Source organism: Corvus kubaryi, unplaced genomic scaffold (assembly GCF_017639235.1).
Source record: "Corvus kubaryi isolate FWS band 111438036 unplaced genomic scaffold, C.kubaryi_AGA036_p1.0 37397, whole genome shotgun sequence".
NCBI classification, from domain to species: Eukaryota; Metazoa; Chordata; class Aves; order Passeriformes; family Corvidae; genus Corvus; species Corvus kubaryi.
This window is the reverse complement of record NW_024581136.1, coordinates 18891389-18919278: the sequence shown is the minus strand read 5'-3', so window position 1 is coordinate 18919278 and position 27890 is coordinate 18891389. Positions and strand designations below refer to the sequence as shown.

At 40.9% G+C, this 27890-nt stretch overlaps 1 protein-coding gene across 1 annotated transcript in view; it reads right to left on the bottom strand.

Moving 5' to 3' along the window:
- SI (sucrase-isomaltase) overlaps positions 1-24370 on the bottom strand; it is a 43145-nt gene extending 18775 nt beyond the window's left edge. Inside the window, exons 1-26 of the mRNA XM_042042415.1 lie at positions 24134-24370; positions 22655-22775; positions 21297-21370; positions 17060-17180; positions 16871-16980; positions 16054-16205; positions 14546-14717; positions 13127-13226; positions 12389-12501; positions 11730-11855; positions 11137-11268; positions 10857-10976; positions 10151-10264; positions 9841-9925; positions 9125-9242; positions 8582-8753; positions 7879-7995; positions 7286-7440; positions 6925-7009; positions 6122-6178; positions 5613-5737; positions 5156-5244; positions 3911-3960; positions 2440-2610; positions 1805-1954; positions 351-557 (exon numbers count right to left, since the gene is read on the bottom strand). Of these exons, the coding sequence (XP_041898349.1) occupies positions 351-557; positions 1805-1954; positions 2440-2610; positions 3911-3960; positions 5156-5244; positions 5613-5737; positions 6122-6178; positions 6925-7009; positions 7286-7440; positions 7879-7995; positions 8582-8753; positions 9125-9242; positions 9841-9925; positions 10151-10264; positions 10857-10976; positions 11137-11268; positions 11730-11855; positions 12389-12501; positions 13127-13226; positions 14546-14717; positions 16054-16205; positions 16871-16980; positions 17060-17180; positions 21297-21370; positions 22655-22775 (3036 nt within the window). The 5' untranslated portion in view covers positions 24134-24370. The remainder of the gene's footprint in view (positions 1-350; positions 558-1804; positions 1955-2439; positions 2611-3910; positions 3961-5155; positions 5245-5612; positions 5738-6121; positions 6179-6924; positions 7010-7285; positions 7441-7878; positions 7996-8581; positions 8754-9124; positions 9243-9840; positions 9926-10150; positions 10265-10856; positions 10977-11136; positions 11269-11729; positions 11856-12388; positions 12502-13126; positions 13227-14545; positions 14718-16053; positions 16206-16870; positions 16981-17059; positions 17181-21296; positions 21371-22654; positions 22776-24133) is intronic.
- Between the last annotated feature and the right edge of the window lie 3520 nt (positions 24371-27890).

The following is a 27890-nucleotide window of genomic DNA, read 5'->3' as shown; positions in this document are numbered from 1 at the left end:
TGTATAGAATATTTTAGAATGATTTAGAATAATGGACGTAAAAATAAGTTGTAGAGTCATGATAGCGCTTACAGATACGTTTACCTGCATATTAACAAAATATTTTCAAAGTTCCTGGTTGACATGACATCTACACACTGACATTACACCTTTGATTCATGTGATTTCTTTGTAAAATGGAGTGCTAGGATTCTAGGACGCAAAAAGATGCAAGCTAAGAGCAATAATAATTGGTTAGAAGGAGAAGCATATTTACACAAGGCTGCTACAGTCTAAGTATAAATTTGGCTGTAAAAAGCCCTTTGAATTTCCATAAATAAAACATTCTAGGAGTTCTGGGCTGGCATTACCTTGAACTGCAGCATGTTGTTGAGATGATATTTCACCTCCAGGAGTAGGGTGCTGATTGGGGCCGTGGCATTCTCGTTAGCTCTGACCTTGGCACTGTCCAAGCTGAGGGTGGCTACGATTCCAGTGGAGGAATAATTTAGGCTCATGACAGAGTAAGGATTGTTGGAGCTGTAATAGCAGGCAGGAACACTCGAATTTGGTGTCTCCTGGTGCAAAGAGAAAGGAGTTTCAGGTTAGTGAGCCAGCTGGATTTTTTATTAGGTATTAGCGTGGAATCCTGTTTTTATCAGATCTCTATTAAATGTAGAATTTGGGGGAAGGTTAATGGAATCCTGAATAATAAAATAATACAGAATAATCTCTACACTGAAGCAGATATCCAGTGAAGGCTGTACAAATAGTTCAGTCAGGAAACTGAATCCTCATGCAGTGAGGATGGATTTCATTTCCCCATCTCTGTGATCTTCAGGTCAATCCCTCAACATGGTTTAATCTTGGCTTGTGGAAATTCCTAAAGCTTCCTCCCTTTTAATCCCATTGCTCTCTGGTTGCCTTCAAGGGGATGTGCCCAAAACCCATTTCATACTCAGGCAACGTCAGAGCAGATCTTTCCACTGGCTTTATTCACACAAATTATCCTTAATATATCCAGTGAAAATTACATCCTGCTCTTCTGATATCTCCTGACATTTCCAAAAGTCCAAAATTACAAAAAATTCTTTTAATAGTGCAACAAAACCAGAGCAGTTCATCACCCACTTCAGCAGCCAGCACAGAATTCTGAGCTCCATTCCTATGGGAAAGGCCCAAAATGGACATTTGAGATTTAGAAGAACATGGAATAATTTAGTTGGAGGCACCTCTGAAGTTCAACCCTGCCAGGACATGTTGCTCCCACATGTTTATTAATAATTAATAATAAAACCACGTGTTAAAGAACTTCGCGTCAGGGATTGTGGTTTGGAAATAGCTCCTTGGTGTGGGTACAAACAATTAAGTTCACAAATGAACCAAAACTTCTGTGCAATTCAAGGATTTCCTCTCAAACTGAGATCCAGGGGAGTTGGTTTGACTTAAAATGTCCCTCAGTGACTGTGAAGGTGACACAAAGGGGCTGAGCCTTGCAGGCCACGGTGCCAGGGAGAGGCAGAAGGGGCAGCTGAAGATGCAATTCTACTTTTTCATAATTCTAACAATATTTCTTTCCATCTTTCAAAAAATACCACATGTTTCCTCAACTTCTGATATGATTTGGAGGAGAATTTACATGGTTGCCAACTGGTGAGGTAAATAAAATCCACCAGTCCAGGCCAGCTGAGGCCTGTGCCCCCATTGTATTTAAACCTGACAAATCTCCCAGACTACATTTATTCTGTAACAACCACAGAGGAAAACCTTTCATTCTGGAATTTATTTATTTTTGTCTAATTAGCTTAGTGAAATAACGACTTACTTCCCAGGTACAGCCAAGTTGTTCACATTTTTCTTTTGTTGGATCGAGGTTGGGATAACAATCAAACCTTTCATTGGTGCTCACACCGAGAGTCCAGTTGATTGTGTAAGATTTTCCCAGTTCAAGCTGAAGTCCTCTTATAACAGCAACCTTATAAATATTAAACAATAAACAGTTATTAAATGCCAAACCCCATCCAGCTTTCCTTTGGTCAGAAGACGTGCTGGTCCTCAAGAATAATACACTTAAAACTTGAAAATTCACAAAATCCCATCTTGTAAGATTTGGTACAGTCTCACTTTCACAAACGCACACAACTGATATTTTTACAGATAAAATCTGAAAAATTAAGATTCTAAACAAATGGAATGAATCCCACAGCTTCCTTGGAAGCAAACAGGAATAAATCCAGGAACAACTGCATAACTAAACTGCCTGCTGCACTGAGAGCATAACTGAGGTGCACTTTTATGCGGCAGAGTTGAATGCAATTGTACTTTTATTCTGTAATAAAACTCGCAGTGTATTTCATTGGAGCAACACTGGCACTAAGTACTGTCCTTTGCAATGCATAAAATAAAGGTGATGCAATTGTAAATATATGTTTACTTTCCATTCTCCTGTTATTGCTTTACCTTTCTCACAGGATCATAGGTGATATTAAGGGGATAATTTTGCACAACATTGTCCTGAGACACAGAAACTGCTGTCACTTCCTGGGACAATCCCAGAATCTTGATTTCCTCAAATATCAGGTTGTTTGGATCAGTGTAATTGCTGTGTGTAGCAGTCATTTGTAGAACATTCTGAAAAATAATATAGTAGTCATATTCTTATGGTAAAAATCTGCCCCAAATCCTCCTGATTTAACCATTTTTTTTCTGTGAAGATTTTCACACTGGAGCATAAATAAGCCAATACCTTTTTCTTATGCATTAATTATTACCCTGCTTGTTGTTATCACAATAAAGCTTTCTATCATATGTACAATAATCTTCAGATTAGTTTTTCAGCTTTTTCTCCTTGCTTGGGAAATAAGGAAAGGCTGGGGCGGGTCTGTGACAGGGCAGATAAACTCCACCTGTCTGGGATCTCGCTGGGTTCCAACAACCAAATGTTCTTACTCACTTCTCTTGATATAAAAATACCACTTCCTAGTCCATGTCATTAATTATTTTTAGATTAAGAGTCCAAGCAGAGGAACTGCACCATGGCTGTCACACGTGAGTAGAACTTCCTTATTGCTCTCCATGGGAACATTTAGGTTTATTTTTAATTCAATGTCATCACAGTCAAGGGATGATTGGGCTACAGGAGTTTCAAACTCCAACAGTGATCAGGGTGTCTTATCTACAAATGACTCTTTGGTTAATTATGATTTTAAAAAATAACATTCATGCTCTTCACTCGTGTTCCGCTGCATTCTCTCACTTGTTCTATGCTCTTTCATCAAGGCAAAGGAATGAATACCTTTAACAGAGATTATTATCATTATTATTATTGTACAAATAATATGTTATCATGTTATTTGCAATCCTTGTTATGCAATAGTTACTGTCAATGTTGGATAGAAGCACTCTCAGGACTCCACCCTGATGTCAATTAACCCTGCAAAGGCACTTTCAGCTTAAAATAATCAACACAATAAAACTTAACCCTCATGTAGTTTCTGGGGGTTCAGACAAGGTGTGGGTTTTCCTCACTCTTTGGAGACATTCAGCTGTATTTTCACAGTATAAAAACATATATTTTTTACATTCCCACTATCTTCAGAGTCACAAACACTCCATGCTTCTCCTTTTTTACTCCATTTTAAATGCCTCTTATGCTTTAGAGTTCTCTTGTTCAGTAAATATTGCTGCTGAGTTTATAATGTGAAAGCAAATAGGAGTTATTTAGATATTTGTATTAACTAGGAGGAGAAAAGACAACAGATCTCATCCCAGTTAAATGGGAGTACTTTGAACATCATTCCTCTTGGCTTTGGCAAATATTTTGTTTTCCAGCAAATCTTACAGGAGAAAAAAAGAGAGAAAAGAATGCTCTTGGAAGACACTGGATAAAAATCAAAAATGGAGAGAAGATCATTTAAAATCAAATACTTACATTGGAAACTTTAAACTCATAGTAAATGTAGGCTTTATTCTCAATTGTACCTAAAAGGTAAAGGGAGAAGTTACACTTGGAGTGCAGAAAATAATAAAAATAAAATAGGGCTGTGCCACTGCTAGAGACCAATAAACTATTAATTACCAGGACTGCATTCAAAGCTGCACTAAGCAACCCAAATATTTACTAATGTTTCTTTGAGGAACTGAAATGTCCCTTTTTCTTTTTTCCTTTGGCCAGTCTCCCAGGAGATCTCATTTTCTCTGCAAAAACTCATTGAAATCAGCTCTTCTAAAATGCAATGATTTTTATTCTACTGTTATTTCTTCTCAGTTTGTCTTAAATATAAAAATTTGGGTCAAAACTAATCCTTTTAAGTACCCTAAATAAGGGTTCCTCATGCAAAAATAATGGTGGTGAAGATGATGATGATAATAATGATAAATGCCATGGAACAATATGAGAGGAAATAACACATGACCAGGAAAAACAAATATAAAGCGTGGTCAATCTGGCAGTTTTTTCCATGTACAAATCCTGTCACCACAAGCAAATTGTAAATGGTTCCCCTGGAAAACTGCAACCTGTAAGTTTTGGGCAGGCCATGAAATGATCAAATGTTTTATTGCTTTGTTTGGCAGCAGCAGTGAGGGCAGTAATGGCTTTGTTATTTTAGGCCAAAGGAGCTCATCGAGCTGTCACCCCCACACACAGCAGCCACCCAAGGCCTGCCGTGTTTATGGCAGCAATAATCAGCTGAACCACTGCTTTATTTCTTAAAAGCATCCCTAACTTTCCCTAAATTCCCAAAAGCAGAGGCTTGGGAGTTTTCCTGGGAGATATGATTGGTGTAGCCCACAAGAAGATGGAGTTGTGCGAGTGGAATGCGCAAAGTTTTCCAATGTTGATATTCAGATACCTCCCTGGATGGGCAGTGGTTTGCCTAAATTCCATGGGAAAACTCTGTCATCTCCTGTCAATCTAAAGATTTCTCCTGAAAACCAGAGGTTTGACCTTAAAGTAGAGTCTAGTGTCTTTTTTCTTCACCTGTGTCATATTAAGTTGCTACTTTAATCTTACATTAATAATAGTCACAGTTTTCTACTTAAAAGTGACGCAAACCTGGTTTATGAGCAAGTAGCAGTAGTGTGTTACAGCATCTTCTGTTCAGTGGGGACACTGAAATTTGAGCATACTAAATCTTTGTTAATCTAATTTATTTCACTATTGATGGCTGCTCACCTGTAGATTCTCCATCATCCCAGAACAAATCCCCAGAAGCTTCATTGTTGATATCCAGGGCAATTATGAGTCCCATTGGATTCTTGCGGCTGTGGAAAGAGATTTATGCGTATAACAAATGTTTAAACAGCCTCACTAGATCCTCCATGTTCATGTAAGAGTGTGACACCCAGCAGGGTCACAGTCCTTGGAGAATTGCCTTAGCTTAATCCTCGGTTGCCTTTTATTTTCATGCAAATGCATTAAAATACCCAGTGGGTTTACAAATTGCTATGCAAATAAAGCCACAACTCATCCCTGAAGGTGTGGAAGGGAGGTTTGTCTCCCAGCAATTCCCACACTTCAAGGTGAAAAATCCTAAATACAATGGGCTGCTGCTTATTTGTAACCTGAAAGTCTTCAGCCCAGTTGTGGGGGAAAAAAAGAAAGCATAAAAGTTTTCAGTTTGGGAGCCTACCTTGCCACTGTGGTGTTGCCTGGTTGCTGAGTAGGGAAAATGTATCCTCCTCTCAGGTGCAGCCCCATTTGTTCCTTTGGGGTTTGTAAATCGTGCCACAATTTCCTCATAAGGACTGGTTCACCCTTATGGAATGGAAAAGAGAACAGGAATTTTGTATGACCCAGGAGTGATTTTCTTAACACTCTTGAGTGTTTTCTTAACACTCTTGAGTTTCATCACATTGTTCCTTATAAAAAAAGCTTCAGTTATGTAAATACCAATGGACTAATGGGCACATAAAGGTAAAGTAACTGCATATCACTGTGATTTAATGTCATAATCTGAGCCCTTTCTTTAGTCACCAATTCTTGTGCTTATCCCACCACCCTTCATCCCTTGTCTCCCAAGTAACACCAAAGGCTTTACTTCAGCTCTCTTTCCCCAAAGCAGGGCTGACAATCCTAGCTCATCACATTCCTATTTAGAAAATGGTGTAATATCCCATAATATTGCCTGCATTTCCTTACCGTGTCATACTCGTACCACGCTGCATCAGGAAAGTACACACGAGTGTACTCCACACCCTAAAAGGGAATAAAGAAACAACTCTCATTATTCAACTTCATCAAATAAACTCAATTCTCCCACAAAGCTAAAGTCCACTGTGAGAAAATCATTGATACTTCTACTCTTTGCTGTTTGCTTTCCTGGTGTTTAGGATGGTGCCCAGACAGGAGGAAGGGCAATCCAAGCACAATTTCTGCAAAGCTGCTGGGCTGTAACTGAAGTGCTGCTCTGCAAAGTGGCAGCTCATTGGAAGCCACCCAAAGTCACAGTGCTTCAAAGCCAGTGAACCAGATCATATCCACAAGAATCTCTCTATCTCCTCTATTTCCACATTTTTGGGGGCTGGCACCTTTCAGATTCCTCGCTTTCCCTTTCTGTATTTAACAAATGTTTTCTGTTTCTCCATGGCTAATGTGTTGCTGGCAGGAGAGATCATTATTTACAAGATTCTGCCACTGAATAACCCACAATCTTTTTGCTTTCTTGTTGCACCACAGAGAAGCTGAAATGCAGCAAGAGAAGCTGACTCCAAAGGAAGTTCAGAGATGATGTGAGGAAGAGGTAAACCAGAATATCAGACCAGATGTCTTTGATTCCATAGAGGAGTGGAAAAGAGGAGTGGGATTTAACTACAAGATTTTCCATCTCAGCAGGGATAAAAATGTGCTGTGGGCTCTCTCACTGGAAGCAATAAATGAAGGGAGGAAACGTGACTCAACATGGCCCATAGTTACAAGATAGATCCCAAAACATCCAAACCTACCGGCTCAAGAACAGGGGAAATCAGCAGCCCAGGGCCCCACAGGAACTGCCTGTCGATGTTCCATGTTATTTCATCAGAGTAGAACCTGGATACAGGTGAAGGAGAGAGCAGAAATTGGGTTTTTTTGTGATTTATATCAGCAGCAATCCCAAGGTTTCAGGGTACTGATTGTCCTCCATCATGAGTACAGAATGTCACACAAAAATCACCCTCCTGATTACACCAAAATGAGATTTCATAAATTGGGAAGTTGTCTACAGATATCCCGATGTGCATTTTCACAGGATAGAGGTTTAGAAAGTCCCCCAACCATATTAAATGTGTCAGATTTTCTCATTGGTTATAAAACTCCCAAACTCACTCGTGTAGCAGTGGCCTCACGACCGTGTGCCCTTGGGTGTGAGCTTTGTAGAGCAGCGTGTACAGGTAGGGCAGCAAAGTGTAGCGAATGTTCAGGTAATGCTTGGAGCTGTTCACCAACAAGGAGTTGGCTCCAAATACAGCTGGATCTTGAGACTGGAAACAAATATCCACTATTATTATTTCCAAGTTTTCAAAAACACTTCGCCAAGCGTGTGAAAAGCTGGTTCAGAGAGGCTGGGGTTCGGCAGGGAAGCTCTGTACTGGTGCTGTGACCTGATGTCCTGTCCCCCATCCCTCCTTGTCCACCAGGGTTATTCCAGATTTCATCCTGGCAGTCAGGTTGATGCCAAGGAGCTCCCAGGAGTCAGCCTGGTGGCTCACAGAGACCTCAGTGTTCCTTGGTGGTAGGAACAACCCATGTTCATAAAACTGTTGCCAAATAAGTGTATTCTCAATTAACCCTTACAAAAGCAAACCTCTCATATTTCATAAAGACAGTTCTGTTTTCAAACTCAGTGAGAGTGATGATTAGAAGTGATATTAAAGGAAATGTGTAACACAAAGTAATTTTTAACAGAAAGCACAACTTACTATGGCATCTATAGCATTGTGGTTCCTGGAGAATGGGTAAAATGCTCCCACCTGCATCCATCGTCTGCAAAGTTCCTCTGTGGTGTCGCCACCGAAACCACAAATATCTGCTCCAATCTTTAAAACAAAATTTAAAAAAACCCCAGAATTCATTGGATGTACAGTGTTCTGCACCTCAAAATCTACAACACATTTGTACCGTTCTCCTTCCAAATCCAGCTATGCTGTCCAAAAAATTAAACTGACACCCTGCTAACACCACCCATCATTCTGCTTCTTCCAAATCTTTACCTTCTTGTTTGGTGATAATATGCACAGAACGGGAAAAAAGCTTCAAAGCCGTTCAAATTTAAACCATAAAAAGGAATTTGGCTGTTTCCCTTCTAAATGGATGTCTCTAATTTGAAATGATAAGAAAACCAGGAAGTGTTTCACATCCCTCACTAGTGTTTAAAAATTACTAAAATAAGAGGTGGATTGGGATATAAAAGAGAATAAGTTTGTTACCCACATTTATGTCACCACAGCCACAAAAATGAAAATAAATGGCCTAAATCAAAAATCGACAATTGAAAAGAAATGTTCAAAGGAGATTCCTAAAAAGGGTTCATTTTGAGGTGACAATGTAAGTGGTTATTTAGAGAGTGCTTGGTCAGATAATCTGTTATCTGCTTTGAAAGGATGGCACGAACTGATGTCCTACATAAGGAATTCCAAAGAGGTTAAACTCCAGCATTCCAGGGATTGCCCATCTCAGGTGATCCCACGTTGCTGCATTATCCCCCAGCCAGTGTCCTGAGTGCTTTCCTGATCCCGCAAAAGTAGACCTCGAAATGAGGAAGCTTCTCTTTCCAGGAAAGACCTCCTCAATGGCTCTGAAAAGTAAATGAGACTGGAATTACACAGAGGAACAGACAACTCAGACATCGATAATTCTGTACGAAGCTTTATACTGATTTGCACTGATTATTCATCACAGGAATGGGGACCTCTTTGCAGCTGTATTTTAGCAAAGTTCAAGATATTCATTTGAAATAATCTTTTTACACAGCTCTGACAACCAATTTGTGGCTTTTCCTGCCAACTCCAGGCTCTGGATTTTGCCTTGGCTAAATTGGCTCAAGTATAACACAGTGTTTTCCAGGAATCTCATTCCTTTAGGAGTCAAGTCTCGTGGTACTTTGGAAAATGCAGGTCATGCACTGCTCCAAAACCTTTCTGCAGGATTTTAGGATGCTTTCCTTACTTTTTACTGGATAAGATCATGGAATATCCATAAAGATTGTGGACATCATACTGCTTCCCCCAGTTCTGCACTGCGTCCATGCAAATTGTCTTGGAATACAAGAGTCTGTCAAGAATATCTTGAAGAAAGGAATACAAATAGCACTGTTAAGGTACATTTTTATTATTAATATTTCCAATCTTTAATGCTTATGATATCCAAGCCCCTTTTTCCTCTTTATTTTTGCACTCAGGCAGTTTAATTACTCCAGACCCAAAATGCTGCTCTTGGCTGTTGGTTTGGTTCATCTTTGCTCTGTGAAACCTCCACTCCTGAGCTTTGCACCCGTGCGAGGAACTGAGAGCTGTGCTCTGAATTCCTGAATCACCACCTGACAACACGCTGGCAAAGGTTACTTAAACTACTATTAATACAAACCATGAACTCTGTTTTAGTTCTGCAAATATCCCAAAAACTACTGACAGTGCAAGAGGATCGTTACCTCATCAGACATAATTAATGCAATGACAAATATCCAGTAGTTATTTGGCAAGAGAAAAGAGGCAGTCCTATAAACCACACCTGAAGTAAACAAATACAAGCAGATCAATATTTTCCATCAACAGGAATGTCCAACCCCCACCCATAAGAGCTACACTAAAATCACGTTGTATCCTTGAAGGCAGTTAAAATTTTATTTGGTATTTTATTGTTCTGATAAAAGCAGCTGGACTTACAGGGAGTGTAAGGAGGGTAGTTTAACTCATTCTGTGCACAACCACCTTTTGAGCCTTGAACAAAGTTGCACACTTCATTCATATCCTGGGAAGGAAAGATGCAGGATGTAATAAAGTTACCTTAATTCCTTTTTTCTAAAAAAAGTCTTCCATTCTATTCTGTCATCCTTTAAGGAATTATTAGTAGCTATTCTTCAACATCTGCTTTCTGATATCAAAAATACTGTCCAATCCAATAAAAACTTAATGTAATAAACATCTGCTATCATCAATATTTTAAAAATAGAAATGAAAATTGTGAATTACTCACAATCCAGAGCCCATCATAGGGCACAGTGTCATGGAACAATTTGCACTCGTTCACCCACCAGCTCGTGCATTCAGGGTTGGTGAAGTCTGGGAACACAGTTTCCCCTGGCCACACCTGGAATATTCAAAGGGAAACGATTAATACACTTTGAGCAAGAATAAAAAGAGTTTATAGAATCATAGATCTGCTCAGGTTGGACACAGAAAGAGGAGTCTAACTTTGGGTTTTTCAATTCTTTTTCTTGTAAGGAACCATACACAGCTGAGAAAATTCTCAATAGAAGTTAAGAATATAAATTAAAAGGATAATGTGGGGTCAGGATCTTCAGTAGCTACTGGAAATAAATAGGAGCTGGCTGATGAAATGTCCCTTGAGCCTTCAAATCACACTTTAATGTATAAAAATTTTAGTGTTAATGTAAACAAAATGCAGAGCTAATGTGAACAAATGTGATTTTAATTGCAATTTTAATTCTATTTTTCTTTTAAAAACCTAAAATTTTAAAAAATATTAATTTGAATGTAAGATTAATGAAAAATACTGTTTTAATGGAAAAAATGGGAAAAAAGTTTAAAAAGTTTGAGAATTCATTCCGTCTACAAGAGACCTTACACACTTATCTGTCACTGGTAGATAGGTCCCCTGAGCTAAATTAAATCCTAACAAGGACAACAGATCAGGTCCCAGTGTGTGGAACCACGATTACCTCCCCAAGCAGTGCTGTTACTCCATCTGATTCATTAATCCAGACTTTTCTCTGCGTTCCCCTGACGTAGCTTCCATAGGAACTTCCATCAACCAGATTTTGGGTGCTAATGGCAGGATCCTAAAGAAATCAGAAAGCAACAAAGAAAAGAAGAAATCAGGATATTCCATCAATTATTACAGGCTATACGTGCAATAATTACATAGAATAAGAATAATAATAAATAAATAACTGTAATGAAAGTGTTTACAAGGGAAAAAATGAGTAATTAAATGCTTACCAATATGATGACATATTTTTGTCCATAGTCATGCAAATAAGCTGCAAATTCAGGGAGATTTTTGAAGTTCACTTTGTCATAAGTAAAATCTTTCCTTTCCTCCATATAATCAATGTCAATGACTTGGGTATCCTGAAAGAGAAGGGAGTTCAGCTTTTCCAGGAGAAGTGTTAGGTAAAGATTTTTATTAGTCCATTTTCTTCCCAAATATTAGCTTAATATCAGGATATTCTTATTCTGTTGAAGACACCAGATTCATATCCCCCAAAAATCTAATTTTAAAAGTTAATTGTACTTTGCCTATGACTGTCAATTAAGAACAATATATGGTTCCATACCTGTCCACAGACAATAAAAAAAATGTTCCATGAGAAGAAAAATGGATAGAGTTGGAAAGAATAAAAGACAAATTATTACAGTAAAGTGTTTGAATAAATCTTACTGCAGTTCACCTCTCCCCCCTCCCATGCTCTGGTAATGGGTCTAACATCAAAATGTACAAAAACATTTGACACCACACATTTCCTAATCCAAACTGATGGAGAATGAACCGGGGGCAGGATCTCTGCGTCCTTCCCTAATCCCATACTCACATAGGGCAGCCCGATGGCCCTGTTCCTCTCCACAACTTCCTTCACCTCATCCAGGGAGCTGTAACCATAGCGGCTGAGCTGGAATCCCAGGCTCCAGTAGGAGGGCAGTGCTGGCAGTCCCACGAGCTGCAAGGGGACAGCAAAAATCCCACGTGCTGTTGGACACCTTGTGTCAACTCATCCCCTTTCCCTGCATCCACATTCCCCAAATCTGCTCGAATAATGCACACTAAATGAGCAGCCCGACTCAAAACACAATATTTTTCCCCATTATTTCTTTATTTCAGGAATTACCAGTGTTTTGGGACAATGCCTGTTCTTTAAAGTGCCACTGGAACCTAAAGACACCCAGTGATATCTTATGATCATAAAATCCAGACAGCCTATAAACACACTCTCTATCCCATAACATAGCCATAGGAACAGGAATTTGTCCTTATGGCAGGAGCAAGGAAACATAAATTATTCTAGAGACCACCTGCAGCTCTAATGATTATGGTGTAAATTACAGATTAATGAATGTTGGAGCTCTTGCGCCTCGAGCATGGTCGCCTCTCCAGCACCCAGAGAAAAAATATTATAAAATAAAATATTATAAAATAAATCCCAAGCACTTAAAAAAAGTCTTTTCAATGCATAATCCCAGTAGGTGAAGGTACCTTCAGGTACTCCTGGACTACTTGCTCTGGAGTGTTCCCCAGGAAGATGTAGAAATCCAGGATGCCCCCAATGGTTCTGTAGGTCACAGCTGGAGCAGGCTGCACCACAAACTCTGCCAGACAAGAGTGCACAAAAACAGTTCTGAAGGACAGGAAATTCTAAAATAACTTTGCCGTTTTCTAATTGATAATCAGAGAGTTTACGGAAGTAAAAACCACAAAATGCCTAAGGAACACAAACTTTTAACTGAACAAAGAGGGGGAAATCAGACAACTCTTTATGTGCCCCTATTTCCATTCCTTTACATGCTGAGAGAAGAGAATCAGAAGAAATCCAACAGTTCAACCTTTTATCTTTTAAGTTTGGGTACAACTTTCCAGCCTCAAGACATGCAGAGCTCTGTAAATATAAATATGCTTATCAGAAGGGACTAAAGGACATTTACTTCCAAGTGTTGTTCACTACAAATTTAACCCTTTCTTCCAGTTCAGACCTGTACAGACTTTGGACCAGTTTCTGACCCTCAGATTTCCATCAAAATCCTCCAGTTAACTGGGAGCTACCCACTGCTTGTACTGTGTATGTGAAATATTATTAAACACAGAGTAATGATGCCTCAGATATTGGGGGTGTTTTTAAGAAGGGACATCTACATCAGCTCAGTTTTGATCACAGTCTCACAGATTTCAAAAGAATTTTAACTGCACTGCTCAGAGCCACAGAGAAAGGTTTCTTACCCATGGCATTGCTGTTCATCAGGAAAACACCAAAGGAGGCTCCAGTGTCATCTTCCAAACACAGGAAGAAAGTCTGGGCTCCATATAAGTTATCCATTGCCTAAAATAATGGAGGGAACAGGCAAGCTGGTTAAAAGCTAATAACAGGATCTGCTCTGGAATATTTCAAAATATACCATGGGTAGAACTTGAAACGTCTCAAAATAGAACAAACTACAAAAATTTAAGTCCTGACACTTCCCTGTTTCATATGTTCTGGTTTTCCTGGCGTTATTCTCCTTTATTTTCCATTAAAACAAGAGTTTCCCCAATAAATAGATAACAGATCTGATGGATCTCCAGGAGAGCTGGCAGATATTGCAGCTCTATTTCTGGAGAATAAATGTGCTCATCAAGGAGAACTTGAGAGGTGCTTCCATCCCCTTTCACCATAGATTAGATTCTACATCTAATCTATATTTCTATTCATCCTGCAAGGCAATAATTTTGATGTCTAATCTAAGGAAATATTGCTGCTTTTTCATTTCCTTGCTAATATTTTTCTTTAATTCCTTTCTGTTGCTATTATTAGCAATAAAACCCCTTAGAGCTGTTAACAATTGTTGCAAGAGTTGTGCTTTTTCTCCTGAAGAAGCAAATTCAGTTCAAATGAACAAGGAACAGAACATGAGCAATTTGCAACCAGCCTAACTTGGTTCACTGTTATTTTATCTTAATGAGTCTACATTCAGTGGAGCCATTGCGTTGAGCTATCTTCAAACCAGAGGAAAGAGTGAGAAGGAATCTCAAGGCAATGGGTACAAATTCCAGATTATTAATTAACTACATCCAGTCATCTCACCCTCAGGTTTCTGTCAGTACAGTTCCCACTGCTGTGGAACAAAAGTTCTCTCTCAAAGCAGGGAATTACTTTATGAAGCTGATGTAATGGTGAAAGTAATCTTAACAGTTATCAAAAAATGAGTGCCATAGAAATTGTTTCATACAGGGACAGCCAGAAAAACTCTAGAAACAAGTAACAGCTGACAGACATATTTTGTCTTGGAAAGAGACACCTGTTAAGGAGAATTTTTCCATAATTTGAGCTTCGAGGATGTTGCTGAATCAGCCTGTGCCATGTGAACTGAACCCTGCACACAGCAATGCATTAAGACGTATTGTTATTTATTAGTATGTTATTTATTCTGATTATCACTGGAAGCTGCAGACTCATCTGTTAAGGTTTATCCATTGGTTTTCCACTGCACACCAACACAAAAAATCAGGGACCATCCATCCGTACCACGGAGCTTTCGGTAACAACATGCAGTGCCTGAAAGATCTTTAGGGAAAACTCAGTGGATACAGGAATGTGTTCACTGCCCGAGAGGTTTGGGTTCCAGAACTGCAAAGAACGAGGGGAAAGAACCCCAAACTTACTGCAGAGGGGGCAGTGTCCCTGCTGAAAATAGGCCAGGTTTTCCAGTTGACATCGTGCCTGTACTGTTTGTGCACGTGCTCCCCCACGCCGTAGATGTTGCTGCTGGGCAGTTTGATGGAGAGCTGCAGGAACTGGTCAGAGTACTGCAGGGGGCCAATGGTTGTGTCAAACCTGGTGAAAAAAAGCAAAAAAAAGGGGAAAAAGAAGAGTTTTACAAAGAACTGTTGCGAGAACTCTTTCTGCTCCTTTTAGCTGGGGCTGGATGGCAGAGTCAAGTCTCCACCCAGATCTTTCAAGTTTTCTTCCAACTGTTGATGGAATCAGAACTCTCCTTCGGGGCCTCAGGTGGAAAAAATGATGATGGAAGGTCGCAGACTTTATCAGAATAATCAGGATTTTGGTAATGAACTGTTGTAACACATTGGTCCCTGCTTGTCCTTTTATAAAGAGGTCTCTCTTTTGTTGGGCTGTTTAAGGGTAGGGGAAAATCAGTGATCTTGTGCAAACAGATTTATCAGGGATTTATCTCTGAGGGGCTGCTCTTATCCCATGGTAGCAACAGCTTCCTTTGAGATCCTCAAACTCAGAGTCCAACATCACTGTCATTTTTTTTTAGAGAACCAAAAGCAAACACATTTATGAAATTAAGCAAAGGCCTAAGGAAAATTTTCCAGAGACAATATCCCAGAGAATTGTTTCAACATGGTCCCACAGGTGTCTTACCCACCTCCCTGTACCTGTTTCATCAGTCAGGCACTGCTGACTGCCAAGTCCATCTTCTGTGCCCTCTATAATTGCAAATCAATCATTACAGAGGATTCCAGGCAAGAAAACAATGCTAAGAAAAGCAAAAAGCAACCCTTAATTAATTAAACTCAAAGCCTTGCTAATCCACATGGCCCAGCCCTGTGACAGGTAATCATTCCTGGGTGATTTAATGAGCACCTTCATCCTGGCACTTCCCCTCTCTGAGGGCACTTGGGCACCTGTGGGTCAGTAGGTTTGGTTTATTTATTTAGTTTTAGAATGTAAATGGGATGAGAGAATTCAGTGTTCAAGTTCATTAAATATTTTACACACAGCCTTGCACGATCAGCTGTCCTTGGATATCACAGGTCTAAAGGGCAGCCTGGTTTTGGTGATTCAGGCCTCAGCACGGTTGTAGTAAAGAAGATAAAAGGTGCAATGAGGACTTTTCCCACATGGTTTGAAGCATTGGCAAAGAGTCCCTCAGATAATAAAAGTTCCTCCAATTGACAGGACAAAGTAGCTGTGGAGATTTCCCCAGCACTAGGGAAAGTGATCAGAGAGCCACACCTGAAACCTTTCAGACAGAGCTCACAGACTTTGTTCCCAAAGGCACCCCGAGAGTCCTTGAGGGACATCCATCAGCCAAAAGAAGAGAAGCAGACTCTGTGTCCAAGAGGACACCTCACAGGTGGCATCCCCAGCTTTCACAGAGCCCCAGTGACATCTGTGGCCCCGAGGGAGCCCCACCACGACTTACAGCACTTTGCCATTGCTCGCTCTGGTCACCACGATGCCGAAGGGTTCCTGCTTCAGCTCCACCTTGTAGTTGAGGCCGGTGGCCGCGGACCCCGTGAACGGCCGCACGTACTCGTGAGGGACCTCGAATCTTTGTGAGTTGGGGTCAGTGATCTGCACATTTTTACAAAACACAAGTGTTGGGCCTTCACAAATTGATCCCTAATGCAAATCTTTTACAGCATTTACACGTGGTTCTCACTCAGATATTTCCACCCTTACCCCAGTCTCCTCTTTCCTTTATTGTTATTCACTTCCAAGTTTAATTACTCACTTTCAGCCATTTTCCTCAGAATATTTGACTCTGTGTTTCCCTGGCTCACCAGGAACCCACCACAGCACAAAGTCTCCCACAGAAGGTTTTCAATCCTATAAACCCCTGATACCCCACATCCACGGCACAGAGTCCTGAGCTTTCCAGAGAAAACACAAATCTGGAAAAGCTGATGTTGTGTGTCAAAATGATTGAGAGATGTGACTGGGCCATAAATAAAAAGTAAGTAAATACATTTATCCCCCAAATCTTCCTGGGATGAGGACAAATGGTAGATAATAGAAAAGCTGAGCTTTACAAAGGTCTCGGTGACTTTTCAAGCAGAATTCCCACTGTGCCAAGTGCCTGTTAACCTGAGGCACTGCAACAGCAGGGAGGACAACAAAAGGGCTTCAGTGGGAATCATGAGAGTGCTCCAGAGGCATCAATCCTACATTCCCTGCACAGGCAACCTCACATCTTGCAGAGAAAATGGACCTTGAAGCAGAACAGGGCACGCACTGACCTTGAATCGGAAGCGATTGGGTGTCTGATACTCTCCTGTGAGCAGCACCGTGTGGATGTCGTTCCCGAAGAGGGAAGGGGATGGCAGCCTTTTCAACGTGGCCTCAAATCCTTGGGAGACAAGGACAAGGTGTTGTGTGGAATGGGACATCAGGGGGTGGGAACTGGGGGAACCCAGCCCAGAGCTTACCTGCCTGGGTGGATTTCTGGGAGCCCTGCACTTTGTAGCCGTGTTTGGGGGAGAAGAAGCACCAGGGCACACTGGTGTCGCTCTGGGGGCTCCAGCAGCAGCCACGGAGGGAGCAGGTGCTCTGAGAAAGGACAGGAGGGGCACAGATCAGCTGGGCTTACACATTAAATCCATACTGAACCAGCTAAAGTGCACACAGAGTGCATTTGACCCCAAACACCAGAAACCTTCACAATCTCTGCACTCAGGTCAAGTCCTTCTTTGAAAAACTCTGTAAGTGAACTCAGTGGCACAGAGCTCACAAAAGAGGATTTTTTTCTGGATTCAGAGTAAACTTGCTTATTAGACGTACATTCTGAAAACCACAAGATCCACAGGTAAAATGGACACTTCAAAAGAATTATCGAACCATTTGATCTGTGACAGATGCAGCAGAGTCTGGCCAAAAGTCACGCCCTGGAGAGGGGCTGAAATTTATATCTAATAAATATTTACATATACATAATTGAAACTGTGTATAATATCTACATCTTAATGTGATTTTTTTAGTATCAGAAATACTCCAATCGTTTCTACAAAACCTCGAATTGAGACAAATCAATTTTTTTTAAAAAAATAAGCCTATTGTTTCAAGCCTCTTTCTCAGTGTAGTGGCACCAACCTTTACACTCCCATTCACTAGAAAGCTGAAATTCCCTTGCTTTGCTGTTGGGAATTAACTTGCTCATGTGCTCTGTGTGTGAGGTTTATGTTTGGAGATAAGATTTGGGCAATTTATCACTAAGTTTCTCTCCTTTAAAACCCCATTCATTACTTAGGGCAAAGGGCAGTGGTAGAACAACCACTCTCACTGAGGGTGAAGGGCAATGTCCATCAGTGATCTCAGGTATCCAAATCCAACAGGGACACCTTCAAAACCTCACTTTCCACCTATCCTCTACCAGAAGCTCTCTCTGCCTTCATCTGATTGTACTCAAATGCTTTTGGTGTTTGTGATAAATATCTAAAATTTTCTGCAGCTTGGAATAGGTGGACACAACCCAAAAGCTTCATTGCTGCTGTCCTTGTTTTGGGGTTAGAGAGCCCAACCCGGTTAATGCAGCTCAAGTTATTTTCAGAGGCTCTGAACAGATAAAAGATAAGTCAGCTCCAGCCCAACAATCAGGCAGGTGCTGAAGGAAGCACTGAGGGAGCTCACAAAGCCACCACCTTGGGGAGTGTCTGTGCATTTATTTGATAGTGGTTTTACAGAACACAGAAATGGCTCAGAATCACCCAAAATAAACCCCAGATTCACCAAACAGGTAAATGTGTATCTGTTTGTAATGGATTTATCCCATCAGAAAAACATTTGCTGTCATTTCCATCAGGTTCCAAGTGACAAACGGTTGGAGGAGAGATGTAGGGACGCATTTTCCCTCCTTTGATACACAAAGCGATGTAAGCCCTTTGTAACGCTGGGAAAAACCCAGGCTCACTTCCCACCTTCCCAGATGCCACCAGGAGAACTCCCTATTTCCCCTTTAAAAACTATTGCAAAGGAGAGGAAGCACCAAGCCCTCCAAGGCTGCAGAGATCACAGCTTCATTCCCTGACTTCATTTCCTTCATATATAGGGGAATATCCTAAATATACAAGAACAGTTACTACCTCCATCCTCTTATCCCTCCCTAGACCAGTGATCATCCCATAAAAAGCAGAATAACTTGAACTGATTTTCCTAGAACCTGGCAGTTCAAGCATCCACATTCCCAGCTTCCTAAGCACCTTTTTCTTTTCCCCAGCCATTTCTCATGAATAGTTCTCGGCCATTTTCAGCAGCTACTTCACAGTCCAGTGATACTTTTCCAGCTGGATCTTATCCAGGCAGATTTCTATTTTGGTGGCCTATTGAGCTTTCTGCACAAGGAAGTAGACACAGGAGTTCAGGATTGGTTAGGCCTGGCACAGCGAAAGGAGCAGAGTTCACCAGAGACACTGGGGAGCCTGTTGTAAAAGCAATCATCTGCTATAAATAAAGATGTGATCCCAGCCTGTGAGCTGTAAAAGCAGCACAATAGGAAAGCCAACACCCAGGAAAGCCAAAGCTTAATTGGGAACAACCCTAGATACGAGGAAACCGTTTCCACTGGGGCACAGCATGAACTGAGCACCAAGGACTCAAAGAGCTTGGCCACGTGCTGAACTAAAATGTGCTGTTCTGTGCATCCACACAGCCCTCTACCAGCAGGGTAGTTTGGGAAGAAAAGCACAAAACCCAAAATCAAACCAACAATGCCCCTTTCCATGAGCTGGCAGAGGTGTCAGCCTGGCCTGCATGAGCTCTGCTCAGAGGAATTCATGTTTTACTGGTGTGTTCTGCCTGTCTGATCAGACCTCCCGGCAATGTTCCAGAGCAGTGAACAGTTACTAAATACCTTCCTTCTTTCAGCATCTCTATCTTCACCAACCATATGATCAGATAGGAATAAAAGAAGAAAGAAAATAAACAGCTATTTTTCTTTCTCTTAATTTTTTCCTCCCTTCCTCTTCTTTTTTTTTTCTTTCCTCCTGTTTTTTTTTTTTTTTTCCCCCTTTCATTTTCTTTCTTCTGTTTTCTGCAATCCTACTCGTTTTCTGGCTCCATCCTGGACATCTTCAGTGACTCAGGAAATCAAGGCAGACACTAAACGTTCCAGATCAGCTTAGGTGAATCCTAATTTTCCGTGCTGCTCTTTATTCTGAAAACCATTAACACAAACCACTGCAGAAGAGTGATGCAGGTACCTGTGGTTTCACAGGTTGCTGCATTTGTGTGGCCTGACACACCCAAATCACTTCCAGGAAAAATGTACACAAGAGTGAAGGGAACCACTGAGATGGGACCCTGCGCCTCACAGCACAGAGTAAAGGTGATATTTATCTCTAATCCTGTGAAATCTGCTGCCTGGTCTTCACTAATATTCAGGAATCATTTCTTTTACCCCAAATTCCAGATCTGGCACCCTCAGTGTTGCAATCTGCACCTACTCTTCTGCTGGGAGCTATGATTTGATTGTTTTCAATTCCTTCCTGCCTCCAGCCTTGCAGCTGCAAGCAGAGCACCCCGGGTTCCCTCCCTGCTTGAGGGGTGCAGCACGTAACACAGGGTGACTGCTTCAAAGGCAGTAATTACAGATTTAAATGATCTGCATGGCTTCTCCTGCAGTGCTGTGCCTGTTCCTGGGGCAGGGAAGGAACCTGAGGAGTCGAGGAACAGGCTGTGATTTGAACTTTTCCTAACCTGTCCCCTGCAGGACTTTATTGAACTACAAATCATAACAGAACCCGTGGCATGAGAGGCTTTAACAACGGCCAGCTCTGGAATTAGATGGGAAGTCCCTCAGAGGTTCAGACAGCTGGTGAACAATTTTTATACCTCTGTGAATGACAGAAGTAACCCACACTGGTTTTTTTCTCCTTAGCTGCCTGTCCCCAAATCAAAGAAGGATGTCAGGCATCCACCAGAAAACAAGAAAATCCATAATAAAGATGAATAATAATAATAATTATTAAAATAATAATAGTGTTTCCAGGCTAACTATTACAGAAAGGTTCTCAAAGTGGAAGCACTGAAAAGTAAAGAGCATCATAAAATCATAGAATGGTTTGGGTTGGAAGGGACCTCAGAGCTCATCTCATTCTACCCCTGCCATGGGCAGGGAACCTTCCACCATCCCAGGTTGCTCCAAGCCTCATCCAGCCTCAGGTGATGCTTTTCACCGGGAATTTTATCTCAGAGATTCTTCAGCCAAAAGGTCTTTTCCATACTCTGCTCTCTCAGACACTCCAACCAGGGGAGGAAGACGCTGGGATCCAAACTGGGTCCGAAAGGAAACTCTGACCACGTCTTGTACATTCTAAAATTGCATATCTCAGTAAAGCCCATCATTTCTGCATTATTATAAATGCCAGTTTTTGACCATCACACCAAATGAAACTGTTCAGAAAAAGTTGTTAAAAACCAAGAGTGACTTTTTTAACTGCTTGATGTCTGACCAATTTTGTTGCCACCTCTCCCCAAATCAGACCCTCTGTCCATGGGCTGAAGTGGTGGTAGAGGAGTTGAACTCCCCTGCAGATGTTGGGGAAATCACAGATTTAAAAAATATTAAGAAAATACCTGATCTAGTAGAGACAAATTACATTTTCATAAACACACAAGGAGGTTTTATGGGATGAAACCTGTTTTCTATTATTTTCCAGAATGTTTCCAGACCTGTGTTGCCAATTGATCCGGGATGCAGTCGATTCTCTCTGCTACTGGTATCTCCTGACATTGTGGGTAAAAGTCTGTCAGGGAAATAAAGGAATGGGTTATTACCAGCATCCCTAAACTGCAGGAATAACTTGATTCCCTCTGAACTCAGCACGTGCTTCTGCTGGCTGCCTCTCACCAGCTGGAACCCCTGAAACAACATGGGTTCAAATCACAATAAACCATTGCTTCTGTGACTTACTCTTACCTTTGGAACATGGTGCACAACTATCTCAAACGTGACACCTTCACCTCAAAGCTTTTGAGCATGTGGGTGATATTGATAACTTTATTTCATTAGTCCACTTTTCAGTGACTCCTGTGGGCCAACAGGCTCTGCTTTATGTGAAAATATGTGCAAAACTATAAATTGGAAGAACTTTATTTTCTTACACTCCTTCCCCAGAGCCACAGTTTCCCACAGGAGCTGTGGGAGCATCAGGGAAAAGCACCTCAAAGCTCCATTAAGATGCTCCTTTAGATTTAAGGTTTGTGGGACTGAATTTAGCATGGGCAGCTTTAGCTGATTAAAGGGAGCACTGAAGGTTACTTTATGTATTTGGGAACCTTGTTTATGTCTGGAACAAGGACTGTGAAGTGCAGGGATGTGCCCTGGGCTCAGATGGACGCGCTCCCCCACATTTGCCTCTTTGCATCATCTGCACTTGTGCTTTTTGCTCAGGGAAACTCCTGCTCATGACAGAAACAGGAAAAAATCTGCAGATCTTGGTCTGGATGGGCAGTGTTACTAAAACACCGAGGTGTTTGCTTTGTATAAGCAGTAATTTTTATTTTTCTGCCATTTTCACCTCCAAGCTTTTTTGCTTCAGTCCCTGTGTGTGAATGGAATTACTCACACAAAACAGAGCTGGAAGTAAAGCAGGTGCTCTGCATCACATCCCTGGAACACAGGGGGTTTCTGATGTATCAATTAGCAAGAAACACTGTTGGATTTTAGGATTGTAATGTATGTTCCACACAATTTGGCTGCTCTCACAAAAAGAAGGGATCAGAGAAACTGTTTTTTCTCTGTCACCTTGTTTTATACTCAAAAGAAAAATTGAAATTATCTGAGCTCTATGTTCCTAAAGAAAGTCCAGTCACGGGAGGGAGAGATAAAAGCTTTTTCATGACATTAAATCCTGAGTCACACCATTTATTACATTCATGGCTGGTGACTTTGATTGTATCATCCATAGGAAGTTCTGGCCATGATTCACCTTTGGCTAAAGATAAGCACAGAACAGAGACCCTGAGTCAGAGCTGAGCAGATCCTACTCAGGGTTTTTGATCCTCCGGCAGCCGTAGGAAGCACTTACCTGGAGATTTCACTCCGGATTGCCCCGTGGCCAGCAACCCAATGAGGACACAGAGGATCACTACCACCACGGAGAAGAGGATGATCAGGGTGAGCTCCAGCCCACTGAACTTCTTGCCCATCTAGAAATCCAGAAAAACCACCATTGGTAAAAGCAAAACACAAGGAACAGCTATAAATTACATTTCCAATTTATTAAATTAGCAACAATTGTAAATTATTCAGGTTTTAAGCCAGGCCACCTAATCCTGAGGCTTAAATAAAATGCTTCTTAAAGACCGTGTGCAATAAATCTCCAGTCCAGGATAATTCACCCAGCGCAGATTATGAAATTATTACACTGAGAAATGTATTTTGCTTCCTGTAAATCACTTAAACAGAACAATTTACTCCTGAGATTAACCACGGAGTTTCCTATAGGTTACTAAAATTCCTGAAACAGAAAAGAAATTAAATCTTCCTCCTCTTTTTTTTCCTTTTCTTTCTTTTTTCCCTTAGATCAATCACAAGTCTGTTCTTTCTTACAAGGGAGGAACGTGATTTGTTAAAAATATACCTGAGAAAAGCTCCAATAAACTCTGGGGGCGTGTCCAGGACACGCGGGGAAGGCAAGACAGAGGCACATTGGTCATTTGTACAGTGGGAGAACAGATTGTGTACAAGCTCATGGCACAGTGGTTGCTGCTGAAATCACAACTGAAATATGGGAAATAAGTCACTGGAGTCAGTGCCTTAAAAAGCTGTGGAAAACACGAGGTTTTTCCCAAATTCCTTCCGTATTTTTTTGGTGAGTAAATTGTGCTGAGCCAAGGGGGATGTGCTGGCTAAAAGAACAACTCAGAACCATCACCACTGAACTGTCCACCAGCAATCAAACTGATTAAAACTAATTAAAACTAATCTCAGCAGCCATGTCAATACACACACTGGCAGCTCTCACTGCATTTAACTTGTGGTTAAGAGCACTTAACCTCATAAAACAATCTCAAATACAAAGAAATTGGTTCTGTTTAGTTGAGAAAGTGTGGGAGCACACGTGCATTACACTGGCACATCAGAACACTTTTATATGTTTTAGTGATGACCCACAGGAGTGAAAAATACTTCAGAATAAACTATTTTGTGTGTGAAATAACAGTTTAAGCCATTGTATGCTCTTGGTGCCATTTTTAACCCATCAGCCTCCCTCTATCCAAGCCAAAAACCCCCTCTTGCTGTGTTGCCCCAGATGTTATCATACTAAAAGTTAAAAAAACCTAATGGTCATTTATCTGAAAAGTTGATTTCATTCCAATTCTTGTCATGAAAGCCTCCTATCTCATTGAATTTCAGTTCTTTCTTCACATAGTCTCCCTCCAAACCCTAAAACATTGGAAATAAGTATTTATAATTTATAAATTTAAGTTCTGTTGTATGATGAGCACTCCCCAGCAAGGCAAAGATCTCCAGAACCTTGGAAGCAATAAAACAAATGCCATACCTTAAAGTTTCTGTGGTTCCTTCATCTGCTGCTCCTCACTGTGAAGTCCAGCATCAACCCAGGGGTTTTATGAGCTGCTGTTATCAGTTCTCAGCTGTGTTTGCAAAGCCCTGGGCCAATGGCAGGCACAGCCAGCATTACAGGCAGATTGCAGACACTCTTTGGACTGAGCACTGGGATTATTGCAGCCTGGGAATGGCCAGTTAATTAATAATATTTTGTTTAATATGAAGCATCAGATTCTGCAAAGGAGAGATAAACATCCATAAAATGCCAGTCAGCTCATCCAGTTGCATGACTAGGTTTTTTTTTTAATCTCCTCTTTTTCTGTATCTTTGGTACTTTAACCTTCATGGAACTCTCAGATTCTTTGTCTATTATTTCTGCTTTAATCACCACAGGAAGTCATTAAACTTTCCCAAATGAGGGAAAGAGCTGCTGAACTCATTGCAGGGGAGAATCAAATTTATGACCATTAAAATTTTTATTGGAATTAATGATAAAATATGAATCTTAAATCAATATAAACAGATTTCATGGGATACTACTAATAAATGTCAAAAGCAGATGAAAAAGATGAAAGATTAACACAGAAATGTTAAAATTTTATAGCAAAGAGGCTTCAATCATAACCTTAATATGAATCCTTCACACTTAACTGGGTTTTGTCTTTTTCTCACAAATGATAGGTGGGATTTTAACATTAAATCCCTATTTTCCAAAAGCAAGCTTTCAATTCATATTATTGAAGCATTTACAAGTAATTTTTCAATAATAATGAAATGGCTGAGAAGGGCCACTTGCATTTTTTGTACTGCTCGTGAATTTATCCCAATTTCTCCTTCCCTCAGCTCTGCCTGTGGAGCCCAGGAATGAGAAATTTGGAATATTTCCTGATGAAGCACAGATAGGATGGGCCCCTTTTCCTCAGTCAGCACTTGAAGGAAAGAAAATCAATGCACATCCAGAGCACTGGGGGTCTCCTGCATCCTTCCTTCCATCCATCTATCCATCCATCCATCCCCTCAGATCAATGCCACCACTCCCAGAGACTCAGGGAAACAACAGGCAGAGTTTCCAAACCAATCTCAGTCCTCCTTTCCATGGGAACACCCCCCATGTCCAAGTAAACTCTAGAAACATTGCTAAAAATTGCTGAATACTCTGCTTTGTAAGTGTCTATTGAGACAAAAATAATGGTTTAGTGTGGATTATGAGGCTGATAATGGTTAGGGAAGCCTGAGGGGGTTGTTTGATGGATATTTGTTTTCCAAAGCTTATTTATTTCACGTAAGTGTTCCAGGAAAGCTCTGGGCCCAGCACAGCATATTCCGTGGGTCCCATTTAGCAATCTCCCTGCCATCAATAAAACCATTTGCTTAAGTGCTTCCCTGAATTGGTGGTGCCACAAACCTCTGTCATCCATCACCCAGGGAACGCTTTCCCTGCCACTCCAGAGCACAAAAGCAGGGAACACAAAGGTCTCCAGGGAGGGTTTCCCAGCAGGTTTCCCAGCTGAGTGCTTTTTCATTACTCCACAAAGGAGATCGAGCACGGGGCTTTCAGGGCAAGGTGTAATATTGAACTCCAAGGAGGAGGGACGGGGAAGGCTCCTCAGTCAGGGACACTGAGAGGCCGTAAAAACAATGAGAACTCCATTAAAAGAAGAGCTGGAGCAGTGTGGTCTCTGCTGGCTCCTGCTTTGGTTCCCAGGAATTCTGAGCTGATTCCTTTCTGACAAAAAGCTGGGAAGAAGAATTGCTAGAAGCCCAGGGGTACAGGCTAGGCTGGAGAGAATGGCACAGGAAAGCAATCTAGGAAATTAGGTACTGTTAAAAATGTGGTCATTTAAGAAGAGACATTTATCTCTTTGCTTTGAACAGGTCCATTTTTAATTAAATCACACACAACTTGCAAAGCTCCTGAGCTGGGCAGAGTGAGCTCCCTGGTTGTACTAATTCAGTCAGCTGGGATAATATTTGGGGTTTCAGCTAAGGGACCATGCTAGGAAATAGAAATACCTTATACTTTTTCTACAATTTCACAAGATGTGTTTTTTCACTGTTTTGGTATCAAATATTTAATATAAGTTACAGTTAAATTTCAGTCCTCCGTTCCTGTAAGAATCTGTTTGCAGTTACCAGTCCAGCCAGGAACATAATTACTATTATGGAAGGACATCTGGCACAGATCCAGTGGGAACACACTCCCCTACTTCCCACATTCCACGTTTGCGTGGCTGAACCCACCCTGCAATCCCAATTCTCCCAACTGGGAGCTCTCCAGGGCAGCACTGGTCACATCCAAGCAAGGAAAAAGATTGAGCTGTTTTCAGAGGTCTGGAGTCTCCTCCAGACATTCAACTGAGCAAGACAAGGAGCTGTGAAGCCTCACCAATGCACTGAAAACAGATTTTCCCCCAATGAGACTCTGGAGAGAATGAATTTGGATTCATCCCATGCTGTGTCATTTTCCCAAAGCACATCACAATTCAAGATCAGATGCTGTGAGCTCCGTCTCAGACAAAAGCAGTTTTCATTTTATAGTAATTGACAACCAAAATATTTTGATTTTGTTTACCAAACAGAGAAATAATTCAGCTGAGTCATTTCATTGCAGTGGGAAAGCAGAACATATTTGAAGTTCATTTTCAAAGTATGTGCAGTTCTTCTGAAAGAAATGCAAATAAACATTGCACAGAAACTATATTTTGAAAGTAAATATGTTTCTTTACGGCTAAACAATGATCTTTATCCTCGTTCCAATACCACTTTTGATCCAACAAAGTACGGCAGAGGTAATGAAAATTAAAATCGAATTTTTATGTGTTATTTATGAATTTTTATGAGGTCAAATTAGACACCAGTGATAATTAGATATCAGTGATCATGTGAATGATCACAAATATAAGAATTCCAGTGGATCTATGGGGTATAGAAAGAGGAATAAATTTTGCGGTTCTCAATGCAAATGAGGAAATGACTTGCTGGGAATCTCCAAAATGCAGTAATTACTGCAAGTCAGTGCAGAACACACTGCTCAGGTGATGACTCAGTGGGTAAGACCTGAAATCAGAGGAGAAACATTGTAACAATACTCCTAAAAAACCCCAAACCCTCTCATTCTTATTTTAATCGCTGCTGAACACAGAAAGCACGAAGCGAGAAGGTGTCTGATGTAGAAGGAACAAGTGTCAGGATGGTTTGAACCATAATCATGAATATAAATCACTTGATTATGTCTGAAAATTAATAACTGCTGCTGCTCAAGATAGCAAGGGTAGCTCTTAGCAGAGCCAAGTCTTATGTATTGCCAATATTTATTATCTACCTTCTCAGCTGACAAAGAAATTACAAGATTGCACTAAAAAAAAAGAATATTTTTCCTTTGGCCACTCATGCATAAATATGTGGAAATATCAAAATGTGCCTGACATTATTAATTGATCAAAATCTATCAGCTGCTTTTTGATTTTTGTAAGGTGTACTGGGAGAACATCAGGGATATTCCAAAATGGAAAGTGTCCTACAAGCAAGAGATTTGAACCTGGCATTTGCAGCTGACAATGCTCACTCCAGGATAGAGTTCACTGCCTGGAAATGAAGGGGAAAAGGACAATTAATGTTTGCTTCCAGCTAATTGCTGGCTCCTGATAATACACCAAGTTGAAAGTGACTCTCAGCTGCATCATCCCAGCTCTGCTTTGGGCAGAACGGAGAGAAAGGAATTCTTCATTTGCAGTTGGAAGAAAACACCA